Source organism: Oncorhynchus nerka, linkage group LG2 (genome assembly GCF_034236695.1).
Source record: "Oncorhynchus nerka isolate Pitt River linkage group LG2, Oner_Uvic_2.0, whole genome shotgun sequence".
Taxonomy (NCBI): Eukaryota; Metazoa; Chordata; class Actinopteri; order Salmoniformes; family Salmonidae; genus Oncorhynchus; species Oncorhynchus nerka.
Window position 1 is genome coordinate 96,400,757 of NC_088397.1, and position 17,287 is coordinate 96,418,043.

A 17,287-nucleotide genomic window follows, 5' to 3' on the forward strand; every position below is an offset into this window, starting at 1 on the left:
CTATATATACTAACTATATATACTAACTATATATACTAACTATATATACTAACTATACTATATACTAACTATATATATATATACTAACTATATATACTAACTATATATATACTAACTATATATACTAACTACATCTACTAACTACTAACTATATATACTATCTACATCTACTATCTACATCTACTATCTACATCTACATCTACATCTACTAACTATATATAACTAATATACTATATATATACTAACTATATATATACTAACTATATATACTAACTATATATACTAACTATATATATAACTAACTAACTATATATACTAACTATATATATAACTAACTATATATATACTAACTATATATACTAACTATATATACTAACTATATATACTAACTATATATACTAACTATATATACTATCTACATCTACTATCTACATCTACTGTCTACATCTACATCTAAATCTACTAACTATATATACTAACTATATATACTAACTATATATACTAACTACATCTACTATCTACATCTACTAACTATATATACTAACTATATATACTAACTACATCTACTAACTCTATCTACTAACTATATATACTATCTACATCTACATCTACAAACTATATATACTATCTACATATACAAACTATATATACTAACTATATATACTAACTATATATACTAACTATATATATACTAACTACATCTACTAACTATATATACTAACTATATATACTAACTATATATACTAACTATATATACTAACTACATCTACTAACTCTATATACTAACTCTATATACTAACTATATATACTAACTATATATACTATCTACATCTACTAACTATATATACTAACTATATATACTAACTACATCTACTAACTATATATACTAACTATATATACTAACTCTATATACTAACTATATATACTAACTATATATATACTACATCTACTAACTATATATACTAACTCTATATACTAACTATATATACTAACTACATCTACTATCTACTAACTATATATACTAACTATATATACTAACTATATATACTAACTACATCTACTAACTATATATACTAACTACATCTACTATCTACATCTACTAACTATATATACTAACTACATCTACTAACTATATATACTAACTACATCTACTATCTACTAACTATATATACTAACTATATATACTAACTATATATACTAACTACATATACTAACTATATATACTAACTACATCTACTATCTACATCTACTAACTATATATACTAACTACATCTACTATCTACTAACTATATATACTATCTATATATACTAACTATATATACTAACTACATCTACTAACTCTATATACTAACTATATATACTAACTACATCTACTATCTACATCTACTAACTATATATACTAACTACATCTACTAACTATATATACTAACTATATATACTAACTATATATACTAACTATATATACTAACTACATCTACTAACTATATATACTAACTCTATATACTAACTATATATCCTAACTACATCTACTAACTATATATACTAACTCTATATACTAACTATATATACTAACTACATCTACTATCTACATCTACTAACTATATATACTAACTATATATACTAACTATATATACTAACTACATATACTAACTATATATACTAACTATATATACTAACTATATATACTAACTATATATACTATCTACATCTACTATCTACATCTACATTTACATCTACTAACTATATATACTAACTATATATACTAACTATATATATACTAACTATATATACTAACTATATATACTAACTACATCTACTAACTATATATACTAACTATATATATACTAACTATATATATACTAACTATATATACTAACTATATATATACTAACTATATATACTAACTATATATACTAACTACATATACTAACTATATATACTAACTATATATACTAACTATATATACTAACTACATCTACTAACTATATATACTAACTACATCTACTATCTACATCTACTAACTATATATACTATCTACATCTACTAACTATATATACTAACTACATCTACATCTACATCTACTAACTATATATACTAACTATATATACTAACTATATATACTATCTACATCTACTATCTACATCTACTATCTACATCTACATCTACATCTACTAACTATATATACTAACTATATATACTAACTACATCTACTATCTACATATACTAACTACATCTACTAACTATATATACTAACTACATATACTAACTATATATACTAACTATATATACTAACTATATATACTAACTACATATACTAACTATATATACTAACTACATATACTAACTATATATACTAACTACATATACTAACTATATATACTAACTATATATACTAACTATATATACTATCTACATCTACTATCTACATCTACATATACTAACTATATATACTAACTATATATACTAACTATATATACTATCTACATATACTATCTACATCTACTATCTACATCTACATCTACATCTACTAACTATATATACTAACTATATATACTAACTACATCTACTATCTACATATACTAACTACATCTACTAACTATATATACTAACTACATATACTAACTATATATACTAACTATATATACTAACTATATATACTAACTATATATACTAACTATATATATACTAACTATATATACTAACTATATATACTAACTATATATACTAACTACATATACTAACTATATATACTAACTACATATACTAACTATATATACTAACTACATATACTAACTATATATACTAACTACATCTACTAACTATATATACTATCTACATCTACTAACTATATATATAATAACTACATCTACTAACTATATCTACTAACTATATATACTAACTATATATACTAACTATATATACTAACTATATATACTAACTATATATATAATAACTACATATACTAACTATATATACTAACTATATATACTAACTATATATATAATAACTATATATACTAACTATATATACTAACTATATATACTAACTATATATACTAACTATATATACTAACTACATCTACTAACTATATATACTAACTATATATACTAACTATATATATACTAACTACATATACTAACTATATATACTAACTATATATACTAACTATATATATAATAACTATATATACTAACTATATATACTAACTATATATACTAACTATATATACTAACTACATCTACTAACTATATATACTAACTACATATACTAACTATATATACTAACTATATATACTAACTATATATACTAACTATATATATACTAACTATATATACTAACTATATATACTAACTATATATACTAACTACATATACTAACTATATATACTAACTACATATACTAACTATATATACTAACTACATATACTAACTATATATACTAACTACATCTACTAACTATATATACTAACTACACATAGTATCTACATATACTAACTATATATACTATCTACATCTACTAACTATATATACTAACTATATATACTAACTATATATACTAACTATATATACTAACTACATCTACTAACTATATATACTAACTATATATACTAACTATATATATAATAACTACATCTACTAACTATATATACTAACTATATATACTAACTATATATACTAACTATATATACTAACTACATCTACTAACTATATATACTAACTACATCTACTATCTACATCTACTAACTATATATACTAACTATATATACTAACTATATATACTAACTACATCTACTAACTATATATACTAACTATATATACTAACTATATATACTAACTATATATACTAACTATATATACTAACTACATCTACTAACTATATATACTAACTACATCTACTATCTACATCTACTAACTATATATACTAACTATATATACTAACTATATATACTAACTATAAAGACTAACTCTATATACTAACTACATCTACTATCTACATCTACTAACTATATATACTAACTATATATACTAACTACATCTACTAACTACATCTACTAACTATATATACTAACTCTATATACTAACTATATATACTATCTACATCTACTAACTATATATACTAACTACATCTACTATCTACATCTACTATCTACATCTACTAACTATATATACTAACTACATCTACTATCTATATATACTAACTACATATACTAACTATATATACTAACTATATATACTAACTACATCTACTATCTACATCTACTAACTATATATACTAACTACATCTACTAACTATATAGACTAACTATATATACTAACTACATCTACTAACTATATATACTATCTACATCTACTAACTATATATACTAACTACATCTACTAACTATATATATACTAACTACATCTACTATCTACATCTACTAACTATATATACTAACTACATCTACTAACTATATAGACTAACTACATCTACTAACTATATATACTATCTACATCTACTAACTATATATACTATCTACATCTACTAACTATATATACTATCTACATCTACTAACTATATATACTATCTACATCTACTAACTATATATACTAACTACATCTACTAACTATATATACTAACTACATCTACTAACTATATAGACTAACTACATCTACTAACTATATATACTATCTACATCTACTAACTATATATACTAACTATATATACTAACTACATATACTAACTATATATACTATCTACATCTACTAACTATATATACTAACTACATCTACTATCTACATCTACTAACTATATATACTAACTATATATACTAACTACATCTACTAACTATATAGACTAACTCTATATACTAACTACATCTACTAACTATATATACTATCTACATCTACTAACTATATATACTAACTATATATACTAACTATATATACTAACTACATCTACTAACTATATATACTATCTACATCTACTAACTATATATACTAACTATATATACTAACTCTATATACTAACTACATCTACTAACTATATATACTAACTACATATACTAACTACATCTACTAACTATATATACTAACTACATCTACTAACTATATATACTAACTATATATACTAACTACATCTACTAACTATATATACTAACTATATATACTAACTATATATACTAACTACATCTACTAACTATATATACTAACTACATATACTAACTATATATACTAACTATATATACTAACTATATATACTAACTACATCTACTAACTATATATACTAACTACATCTACTAACTATATATACTAACTATATATACTAACTATATATACTAACTATATATACTAACTATATATACTAACTATATATACTAACTACATCTACTAACTATATATACTAACTATATATACTAACTATATATACTAACTACATCTACTAACTATATATACTAACTACATCTACTAACTATATATACTAACTATATATACTAACTATATATACTAACTATATATACTAACTATATATACTAACTACATCTACTAACTACATCTACTAACTATATATACTAACTATATATACTAACTATATATACTAACTATATATACTAACTACATATACTAACTATATATACTAACTACATCTACATCTACTAACTATATATACTAACTATATATACTAACTACATATACTAACTATATATACTAACTATATATACTAACTATATATACTAACTACATCTACATCTACTAACTACATCTACTAACTATATATACTAACTACATATACTAACTATATATACTAACTACATCTACATCTACTAACTATATATACTAACTATATATACTAACTCTATATACTAACTACAGGTTAGTGTCTAGACCCTCAGTGGAGTGTCCTAACTCTATATACTATCTACAGGTTAGTGTCTAGACCCTCAGTGGAGTGTCCTAACTCTATATACTATCTACAGGTTAGTGTCTAGACCCTCAGTGGAGTGTCCTAACTCTATATACTATCTACAGGTTAGTGTCTAGACCCTCAGTGGAGTGTCCTAACTCTATATACTATCTACAGGTTAGTGTCTAGACCCTCAGTGGAGTGTCCTAACTCTATATACTATCTACAGGTTAGTGTCTAGACCCTCAGTGGAGTGTCCTAACTCTATATACTATCTACAGGTTAGTGTCTAGACTCAGTGGAGTGTCCTAACTCTATATACTAACTACAGGTTAGTGTCTAGACCCTCAGTGGAGTGTCCTAACTCTATATACTAACTACATGTTAGTGTCTAGACCCTCAGTGGAGTGTCCTAACTCTATATACTATCTACAGGTTAGTGTCTAGACCCTCAGTGGAGTGTCCTAACTCTATATACTAACTACAGGTTAGTGTCTAGACTCAGTGGAGTGTCCTAACTCTATATACTATCTACAGGTTAGTGTCTAGACCCTCAGTGGAGTGTCCTAACTCTATATACTATCTACAGGTTAGTGTCTAGACCCTCAGTGGAGTGTCCTAACTCTATATACTATCTACAGGTTAGTGTCTAGACCCTCAGTGGAGTGTCCTAACTCTATATACTATCTACAGGTTAGTGTCTAGACCCTCAGTGGAGTGTCCTAACTCTATATACTATCTACAGGTTAGTGTCTAGACCCTCAGTGGAGTGTCCTAACTCTATATACTATCTACAGGTTAGTGTCTAGACCCTCAGTGGAGTGTCCTAACTCTATATACTATCTACAGGTTAGTGTCTAGACTCAGTGGAGTGTCCTAACTCTATATACTAACTACAGGTTAGTGTCTAGACCCTCAGTGGAGTGTCCTAACTCTATATACTAACTACATGTTAGTGTCTAGACCCTCAGTGGAGTGTCCTAACTCTATATACTATCTACAGGTTAGTGTCTAGACCCTCAGTGGAGTGTCCTAACTCTATATACTAACTACAGGTTAGTGTCTAGACTCAGTGGAGTGTCCTAACTCTATATACTATCTACAGGTTAGTGTCTAGACCCTCAGTGGAGTGTCCTAACTCTATATACTAACTACAGGTTAGTGTCTAGACCCTCAGTGGAGTGTCCTAACTCTATATACTATCTACAGGTTAGTGTCTAGACCCTCAGTGGAGTGTCCTAACTCTATATACTATCTACAGGTTAGTGTCTAGACCCTCAGTGGAGTGTCCTAACTCTATATACTAACTACAGGTTAGTGTCTAGACCCTCAGTGGAGTGTCCTAACTCTATATACTAACTACAGGTTAGTGTCTAGACCCTCAGTGGAGTGTCCTAACTCTATATACTATCTACAGGTTAGTGTCTAGACCCTCAGTGGAGTGTCCTAACTCTATATACTATCTACAGGTTAGTGTCTAGACCCTCAGTGGAGTGTCCTACAGGAGCACACATGGTTTATGTCAACCATAGTTAGTCATCCCCACCAATGGACTGGCCTCTGAACGATTGTGTCTCTCCAGGGGAACAAGGCAGAGCTGTCACCTCTCAACCTCGCTGATGATTCTGGCCCTAAATCCCCTAGCCATCGCAATAACAGACGCAGATACATTACAGCAATAGCAAATGAGATAGGTAAGATATCAGTGAGGTTGAAACTCACACCAGGATACATGTTTGACACACCGATTATTCTTTCTAACTTTATTTCACTAGGCAAGTCAGTTAAGAACACATTCTTATTTACAATGACGGCCTATCGGGGAACAGTGGGTTAAACTGCCTTGTTCAGGGGCAGAACGACAGATTTTTACCTTGTCAGCTCGGGGGATTCGATCTTGCAACCTTTCGAGTCCAAAGTCCAATGCTCTAACCACTAGGCTACCCTGCCGCCACATTGTTACCTGTGTGTGTGTGTGTTACCTGTGTGTGTGTGTTACCTGTGTGTGTGTGTTACCTGTGTGTGTGTGTGTGTTACCTGTGTGTGTGTGTGTGTGTGTGTGTGTGTGTGTGTGTGTGTGTGTGTGTTTGTTACCTGTGTGTGTGTGTGTGTGTTTACCTGTGTGTGTGTGTTACCTGTGTGGTGCAGGCCCCAGCGAAGGCCACTATGACAGCCACCACGTTGACAGTCAGCTGTGTGTGTGTGTTACCTGTGTGTGTGTGTGTGTGTGTTTGTTACCTGTGTGTGTGTTTGTTTGTTACCTGTGTGATGCAGGCCCCAGTGAAGGCCACTATGACAGCCACCACGTTGACAGTCAGCTGTGTGTGTGTGTTACCTGTGTGTGTGTGTGTGTGTGTGTGTGTGTGTGTGTGTGTGTGTGTGTGTGTGTGTGTGTGTGTGTTTGTTACCTGTGTGTGTGTGTGTTACCTGTGTGTGTGTGTTACCTGTGTGGTGCAGGCCCCAGCGAAGGCCACTATGACAGCCACCACGTTGACAGTCAGCTGTGTGTGTGTGTTACCTGTGTGTGTGTGTGTGTTTGTTACCTGTGTGTGTGTGTGTGTGTGTGTGTGTGTGTGTGTGTGTGTTTGTTACCTGTGTGTGTGTGTGTGTGTGTTTGTTACCTGTGTGATGCAGGCCCCAGTGAAGGCCACTATGACAGCCACCACGTTGACAGTCAGCTGTGTGTGTGTGTTACCTGTGTGTGTGTGTTACCTGTGTGTGTGTGTGTGTTTGTTACCTGTGTGTGTGCGTGTGTGTGTTTGTTACCTGTGTGATATAGGCCCCAGTGAAGGCCACTATGACAGCCACCACGTTGACAGTCAGCTGTGTGTGTGTGTGTGTGTGTGTGTGTGTGTGTGTGTGTGTGTGTGTGTGTGTGTGTGTGTGTGTTTGTTACCTGTGTGTGTGTTTGTTTGTTACCTGTGTGATGCAGGCCCCAGTGAAGGCCACTATGACAGCCACCACATTGACAGTCAGCTGTGTGTGTGTGTTACCTGTGTGTGTGTGTGTGTGTGTGTGTGTGTGTGTGTGTGTGTGTGTGTGTGTTTTGTTACCTGTGTGTGTGTGTGTTTGTTACCTGTGTGATGCAGGCCCCAGTGAAGGCCACTATGACAGCCACCACGTTGACAGTCAGCTGGAACTGGAGGAACTTGGAGATGCTGTCGTAGACGTTCCTCCCCCACATCACAGCCTTCACTATGCTACTGAAGTTATCGTCCGTTAATATGATGTCAGACGCCTCCTTGGCCACGTCTGTACCGGCTATACCCTGCAGAGAGAAGAGGCATGGTTTAATACCAGCTGAACCCTGCAGAGAGAAGAGGTATGGTTTAATACTGGCTGAACCCTGGAGAGAGAGGAGCGGTATGGTTTAATACTGGCTGAACCCTGCAGAGAGAAGAGGTATGGTTTAATACTGCCTGAACCCTGCAGAGAGGAGAGGTATGGTTTAATACCAGCTGAACCCTGCAGAGAGAAGAGGCATGGTTTAATACCGGCTGAACCCTGCAGAGAGGAGAGGTCTGGTTTAATACCAGCTGAACCCTGCAGAGAGAGAAGAGGTCTGGTTTAATACCAGCTGAACCCTGCAGAGAGAGAAGAGGTCTGGTTTAATACCAGCTGAACCCTGCAGAGAGAGAAGAGGTCTGGTTTAATACCAGCTGAACCCTGCAGAGAGAGAAGAGGTATGGTTTAATACCGGCTGAACCCTGCAGAGAGAAGAGGAATGGTTTAATACCGGCTGAACCCTGCAGAGAGAAGAGGAATGGTTTAATACTGGCTGAACCCTGCAGAGAGAGAAGAGGTATGGTTTAATACCGGCTGAACCCTGCAGAGAGAAGAGGTATGGTTTAATACCGGCTGAACCCTGCAGAGAGGAGAGGTATGGTTTAATACTGGCTGAACCCTGCAGAGAGAGAAGAGGTATGGTTTAATACTGGCTGAACCCTGCAGAGAGGAGAGGTATGGTTTAATACTGGCTGAACCCTGCAGAGAGAGAGGTATGGTTTAATACCAGCTGAACCCTGCAGAGAGAGAAGAGGTATGGCTTAATACTGGCTGAACCCTGCAGAGAGGAGAGGTATGGTTTAATACTGGCTGAACCCTGCAGAGAGAGAGGTATGGTTTAATACCAGCTGAACCCTGCAGAGAGAGAAGAGGTATGGTTTAATACCAGCTGAACCCTGCAGAGAGAGAAGAGGTCTGGTTTAATACCAGCTGAACCCTGCAGAGAGAGAAGAGGTCTGGTTTAATACCAGCTGAACCCTGCAGAGAGAGAAGAGGAATGGTTTAATACCGGCTGAACCCTGCAGAGAGAAGAGGAATGGTTTAATACCGGCTGAACCCTGCAGAGAGAAGAGGAATGGTTTAATACTGGCTGAACCCTGCAGAGAGAGAAGAGGTATGGTTTAATACCGGCTGAACCCTGCAGAGAGAAGAGGTATGGTTTAATACCGGCTGAACCCTGCAGAGAGGAGAGGTATGGTTTAATACTGGCTGAACCCTGCAGAGAGAGAAGAGGTATGGTTTAATACTGGCTGAACCCTGCAGAGAGGAGAGGTATGGTTTAATACTGGCTGAACCCTGCAGAGAGAGAGGTATGGTTTAATACCAGCTGAACCCTGCAGAGAGAGAAGAGGTATGGCTTAATACTGGCTGAACCCTGCAGAGAGGAGAGGTATGGTTTAATACTGGCTGAACCCTGCAGAGAGAGAGGTATGGTTTAATACCAGCTGAACCCTGCAGAGAGAGAAGAGGTATGGTTTAATACTGGCTGAACCCTGCAGAGAGAGAAGAGGTATGGTTTAATACTGGCTGAACCCTGCAGAGAGAGAAGAGGTATGGTTTAATACCGGCTGAACCCTGCAGAGAGAGAAGAGGTATGGTTTAATACTGTCTGAACCCTGCAGAGAGAGTAGAGGTATGGTTTATATACCGGCTGAACCCTGCAGAGAGGAGAGGTATGGTTTAATACTGGCTGAACCCTGCAGAGAGAAGAGATATGGTTTGATACTGGCTGAACCCTGCAGAGAGAGAAGAGGTATGGTTTAATACCGGCTGAACCCTGCAGAGAGAGAAGAGGTATGGTTTAATACCGGCTGAACCCTGCAGAGAGAAGAAGCATGGTTTAATACTGGCTGAACCCTGCAGAGAGGAGAGGTATGGTTTAATACCGGCTGAACCCTGCAGAGAGGAGAGGTATGGTTTAATACCGGCTGAACCCTGCAGAGAGAGAAGAGGTATGGTTTAATACCGGCTGAACCCTGCAGAGAGAGAAGAGGAATGGTTTAATACTGGCTGAACCCTGCAGAGAGGACAGGTCTGGTTTAATACTGGCTGAACCCTGCAGAGAGAAGAGGTCTGGTTTAATACTGGCTGAACCCTGCAGAGAGAAGAGGTCTGGTTTAATACTGGCTGAACCCTGCAGAGAGAAGAGGTCTGGTTTAATACCGGCTGAACCCTGCAGAGAGAAGAAGCATGGTTTAATACCAGCTGAACCCTGCAGAGAGAAGAAGCATGGTTTAATACCAGCTGAACCCTGCAGAGAGAAGAGGTATGGTTTAATACTGGCTGAACCCTGCAGAGAGAAGAGGTATGGTTTAATACTGGCTGAACCCTGCAGAGAGAAGAGGTATGGTTTAATACTGGCTGAACCCTGCAGAGAGAAGAAGTCTGGTTTAATACTGGCTGAACCCTGCAGAGAGAAGAGGTATGGTTTGATAGATGTGCTTCTGGTTAACATTTTTTATATATTTGTATTTTTGACATGTAGTAGAATCTATTTATTTTGTGTTTCCATGTAGAAAAGGAACACTTTGTAGATGCAAAGCAATCATTTCTTTAAATAAATGACGTTGAAGTGCTATTACCTCATCCCATTTCTCATGTTAAATCTCTCACCTCGTATCAGTTGAACTTTTTACTGCAGTGGGCTAAATCAGGGTCACACAGAGTGTTTCTTGGTAGTCTTAAACAAATCTACTTTGAAACAAAAAGTCTAAACCTCACACACATGGTTATGGGCTTTAAAAAAAGAAGAACCTCTACCATATCAACTGAGAGACAACCCTGGCGTTGCAGATTGCGTGTATGTACCACCACATCTCACCACTAAGAAGCGCTCTCGTTCCACTGTAGCTACAGCAGTGCTGGTGTGTGTTCTGTGTGTAGTAGTGAGGTTGCTGCTTGGGTAATACCAGGAGATTTCAAGGTTTCTAACGATGGATCCACTCCACAGTCATAGTAGTTGTAGCTAGCTATAATGCTACAGCAGTCATAGTATTTGTAGCTCGTTTTAATGCTACAGCAGTCATAGCAGTTGTAGCTAGCTGTAATGCTACAGCTGTTATAGTAGTTGTAGCTAGCTGTAATGCTACAGCTGTTATAGTAGTTCTAGCTAGCTGTAATGCTACAGCAGTCATAGTATTTGTAGCTCGTTTTAATGCTACAACTGTTATAGTAGTTGTAGCTAGCTGTAATGCTACAGCTGTTATAGTAGTTGTAGCTAGCTGTAATGCTACAGCAGTCATAGTATTTGTAGCTCGTTTTAATGCTACAACTGTTATAGTAGTTGTAGCTAGCTGTAATGCTACAGCTGTTATAGTAGTTGTAGCTAGCTGTAATGCTACAGCAGTCATAGTATTTGTAGCTCGTTTTAATGCTACAACTGTTATAGTAGTTGTAGCTAGCTGTAATGCTACAGCTGTTATAGTAGTTGTAGCTAGCTGTAATGCTACAGCTGTTATAGTAGTTGTAGCTAGCTGTAATAGTATTTGTAGCTAGCTGTAAAGCTAAGGCAGTCATAGTAGTTGTAGCTAGCTGTAATGCTACAGCAGTTATAGCTAGCTATAATGCTACAGCTGTTATAGTAGTTGTAGCTAGCTATAATGCTACAGCTGTTATTTTTTTATTTATTTAACCAGGCAAGTCAGTTAAGAACAAATTCTTATTTTCAATGACGACCTAGGAACAGTGGGTTACCTGCCTGTTCAGGGGCAGAACGACAGATTTGTACCTTGTCAGCTCGGGGATTTGAACTTGCAACCTTCCGGGTACTAGCCCAACGCTCTAACCACTAGGCTACCCTGCCGCCTCAAGTAGCATTATAGTATTTGTAGCTAGCTGTAAAGCTACAGCAGTTATAGAAGTTGTAGCTAGCTGTAATGCTACAGCTGTTATAGTAGTTGTAGCTAGCTGTAAAGCTACAGCAGTCATAGTATTTGTAGCTCGTTTTAATGCTACAACTGTTATAGTAGTTGTAGCTAGCTGTAATGCTACAGCAGTCATAGTATTTGTAGCTCGTTTTAATGCTACAACTGTTATAGTAGTTGTAGCTAGCTGTAATGCTACAGCTGTTATAGTAGTTGTAGCTAGCTGTAATGCTACAGCAGTCATAGTATTTGTAGCTCGTTTTAATGCTACAACTGTTATAGTAGTTGTAGCTAGCTGTAATGCTACAGCTGTTATAGTAGTTGTAGCTAGCTGTAATGCTACAGCTGTTATAGTAGTTGTAGCTAGCTGTAATGCTACAGCAGTCATAGTATTTGTAGCTCGTTTTAATGCTACAACTGTTATAGTAGTTGTAGCTAGCTGTAATGCTACAGCTGTTATAGTAGTTGTAGCTAGCTGTAATAGTATTTGTAGCTAGCTGTAATGCTACAGCAGTCATAGTAGTTGTAGCTAGCTGTAATGCTAAGGCAGTCATAGTAGTTGTAATGCTACAGCTGTTATAGTAGGTGGGTTATTGAGAACACATTATCTGCATCCAAAATGGCACCTTACTGCCTGCAAAGTGTACTAATTACAGTTTGACCAGAGCCCTATGGACCTCCCTGGTCTAAAGTAGTGCACTATATAGGGGATAGGGCCCTGGTCTAAAGTAGTGCACTATATAGGGAATAGGGCCCTGGTCTAAAGTAGTGCACTATACAGGGAATATGGACCTGGTCTAAAGTAGTGCACTATATAGGGAATAGGGCCCTGGTCTAAAGTAGTGCACTATATAGGGAATAGGGTGCCATTTGGATCGCAAGCATTCTCTTTTACAATAACAACCTGGCCTATCATATGCCAACAGCTGACCTACAGTATTAAGTCAAAATACATTGGGCTTTGGGGAACAATATGTGCACTTTGTAGGCAATAAGGGGCCATTTTGGATGCAGCTAATGTGTCCTCAATAACCCACCTGGTTCAATTAAGGTAATAAATACATATTGTAGGAAATGTTTGATCTAGAAAGAACAGAAATGCTAGCTGTGACATGTAGCATTATAGCTAGCTACAACTACTATAACAGCTGCAGCATTACAGCTAGCTACAACTACTATAACAGCTATAGCATTATAGCTAGCTACAACTACTATGACAGCTGTAGCATTAAAACTAGCTACAACTACTATAACAGCGGTAGCATTATAGCTAGCTACAACTACTATAACAGCTGTAGCATTAAAACTAGCTACAACTACTATAACAGCTGTAGCATTATAGCTAGCTACAACTACTATAACAGCTGTAGCATTATAGCTAGCTGTCCATTCCGATGGGCACGGGTGTAATATATTAAAGTGAGAGTATTCAAATTGGCATTCGGAGTACAGGCACTGTTAGCGAGCCTCTAACATGGTGTGGTGTGGTGTGGTGTGGTGAGGTATGGTGTGGTGAGGTATGGTGTGGTATGGTGTGGTGAGGTATGGTGTGGTGTGGTGAGGTGAGGTGAGGTATGGTGTGGTGTGGTGAGGTATGGTGTGGTGAGGTATGGTGAGGTGTGGTGTGGTGTGGTAAGGTATGGTGTGGCGAGGTATGGTGTGGTAAGGTATGGTGTGGTGAGGTGTGGTGTGGTAGGTGATGTGTGTAGAGGTGTGGTAGGTGATTGCACTATGGTGAGGTGTGGTAGGTGATGTGTGGTGTGGTGTGGTGTGGTATGGTGAGGAATGATGATGTATGGTGAGGTGTGGTGTGGTGATGTGTGTAGATGTGTGGTGAGGTAGGTGATGTGTGGTGTGGTGTGGTGAGGGGTTGTGAAGGGTTGTCAGGTGTGGTGTGGTGAGGTGAGGTGTGGTGAGGTGTGGTAGGTGATGTGTGGTGTGGTATGTGAGGTGATGTGTGGTGTGGTGTGGTACGCTATATTAATATATTGTAGATACGGTATGCCTCCAGCCACAGGTCCTACCATGGCAAATCCCACGTCAGCCTTCTTCAGGGCTGGTCCATCGTTAGTCCCGTCTCCTGTCACCGCAACAACCTGTCTCTGGTCTGTCAAGCAGCTGTCTATGATGCCTAGAGGACACAACCCAACATACAGGAGTTCAGTAAGGGCAACCACACTCAGAAGAACAGGAGAAGAGCAGGGAAGGGCAGAGAAGATAAAAGAAGGGAAGAGAAGAGCAGAGCAGGGAACAGAAGAGAAGAGAAAATTAGAGAAGAGAAGGGCAGGGAAGAGAAGAGCAGGGAAGGGCAGAGAACGACAGAGAAGCAGAGAAGAGCAGAGAAATGCAGAGAAGGGCAGAGAAGAGAAGAGAAGAGAAGAGAAGAGAAGAGAAGAGAAGAGAAGAGAAGAGAAGAGAAGAGATAGACAGAGAAGAGCAGAGAAGAGAAGAGAAGGGCAGAGAAATGCAGAGAAGAGAAGAGAAGAGAAGAGAAGGGCAGAGAAATGCAGAGAAAGACAGAGAAGAGAAGAGAAGAGCAGAGACGAGCAGAGAAATGCAGAGAAGGGCAGAGAAGAGAAGGGCAGAGAAGAGAAGTGCAGAGAAGAGAAGAGAGGAGCAGAGAAGAGGAGAGCAGAGAAGAGGAGAGCAGAGAAGGGCAGAGAAGAGCAGAGCAGAATACAATAGACTAGAATAGAATGTGTATCTTTCCCCCAGGGGAACTTCAATAGACTAGAATAGAATGTGTATCTTTCCCCCAGGGGAACTTCAATAGACTAGAATAGAATGTGTATCTTTCCCCCAGGGGAAATTCAATAGACTAGAATAGAATGTGTATCTTTCCCCCAGGGGAACTTCAATAGACTAGAACAGAATGTGTATCTTTCCCCCAGGGGAACTTCATGTTGACATGGTTCAGACAGTTGACATACACAGCAGGACAATAGTGTGGTACAGGACACGGCTAGTAGACAAACCTAGAGACCCTCCTCACTCACCTTTAACCAGTGTGTGTTTATCAGTAGGGGAGGATCTAGCCAGGACTCGCAGTTTAGGCCAGACTTTGTCCATGCGCTCTTGCTCAACCTGTAATAAAGAGTAAAAAAGGGTATTTTGTGTTTGTTTTCTACGACTGTTTTATATCTCTGTTTTTACGCGTTTTCATATTGTATTGAACGTGTATATGTTTGTAATGAAATGGTTCATCTGTAAAAATAAAGAATTGATCTTGGTCTTAGCATGACTAGCCCACCTATAATTTAGCCCAAACAACTACCTCTTTCCCTACTGTATTTATTTATTTTGCTCCTTTGCACCCCATTATTTTTATTTCTACTTTGCACATTCTTCCACTGCAAATCTACCATTCCAGTGTTTTACTTGCTATATTGTATTTACTTTGCCACCATGGCCTTTTTTTTGCCTTTACCTCCCTTATCTCACCTCATTTGCTCACATCGTATATAGACTTGTTTTTACTGTATTATTGACTGTATGTTTGTTTTACTCCATGTGTAACTCTGTGTCGTTGTATGTGTCGAACTGCTTTGCTTTATCTTGGCCAGGTCGCAATTGTAAATGAGAACTTGTTCTCAACTGGCCTACCTGGTTATATAAAGGTGTTCTCAACTGGCCTACCTGGTTAAATAAAGGTGTTCTCAACTAGCCTACCTGGTTAAATAAAGGTGTTCTCAACTAGCCTACCTGGTTAAATAAAGGTGTTCTCAACTAGCCTACCTGGTTAAATAAAGGTGTTCTCAACTAGCCTACCTGGTTAAATAAAGGTGTTCTCAACTAGCCTACCTGGTTAAATAAAGGTGTTTTCAACTAGCCTACCTGGTTAAATAAAGGTGTTCTCAACTGGCCTACCTGGTTAAATAAAGGTGTTCTCAACTAGCCTACCTGGTTAAATAAAGGTGTTCTCAACTGGCCTACCTGGTTAAATAAAGGTTCAATCAATAACAACATTTCAGAGCCCGAAAGCTCTTTTATCCTGACGGGACATACAGTAGACTCCTGACAGATCAACCAGCGGAGAATGTATGTAGTATCGCATGGGGTTTAAACCTCTCCTCAGGGACTCCTTACAGCAGGGGGTTTAAACCTCTCCTCAGGGACTCCCTACAGCAGGGGGTTTAAACCTCTCCTCAGGACCTCCTACAGCAGGGGGTTTAAACCTCTCCTCAGGGACTCCTTACAGCAGGGGGTTTAAACCTCTCCTCAGGGACTCCCTACAGCAGGGGGTTTAAACCTCTCCTCAG

General features: G+C 36.4%; 1 protein-coding gene across 1 annotated transcript in view; it reads right to left on the reverse strand.

The window, feature by feature from the left end:
* The window catches only part of LOC115124942 (plasma membrane calcium-transporting ATPase 2), a 274,814-nt gene that overhangs the window by 19,479 nt on the left and 238,048 nt on the right, over positions 1-17,287 (reverse strand). Inside the window, exons 15-18 of the mRNA XM_065004521.1 lie at positions 16,025-16,112; positions 15,053-15,159; positions 8,957-9,148; positions 7,364-7,378 (exon numbers count right to left, since the gene is read on the reverse strand). Of these exons, the coding sequence (XP_064860593.1) occupies positions 7,364-7,378; positions 8,957-9,148; positions 15,053-15,159; positions 16,025-16,112 (402 nt within the window). The remainder of the gene's footprint in view (positions 1-7,363; positions 7,379-8,956; positions 9,149-15,052; positions 15,160-16,024; positions 16,113-17,287) is intronic.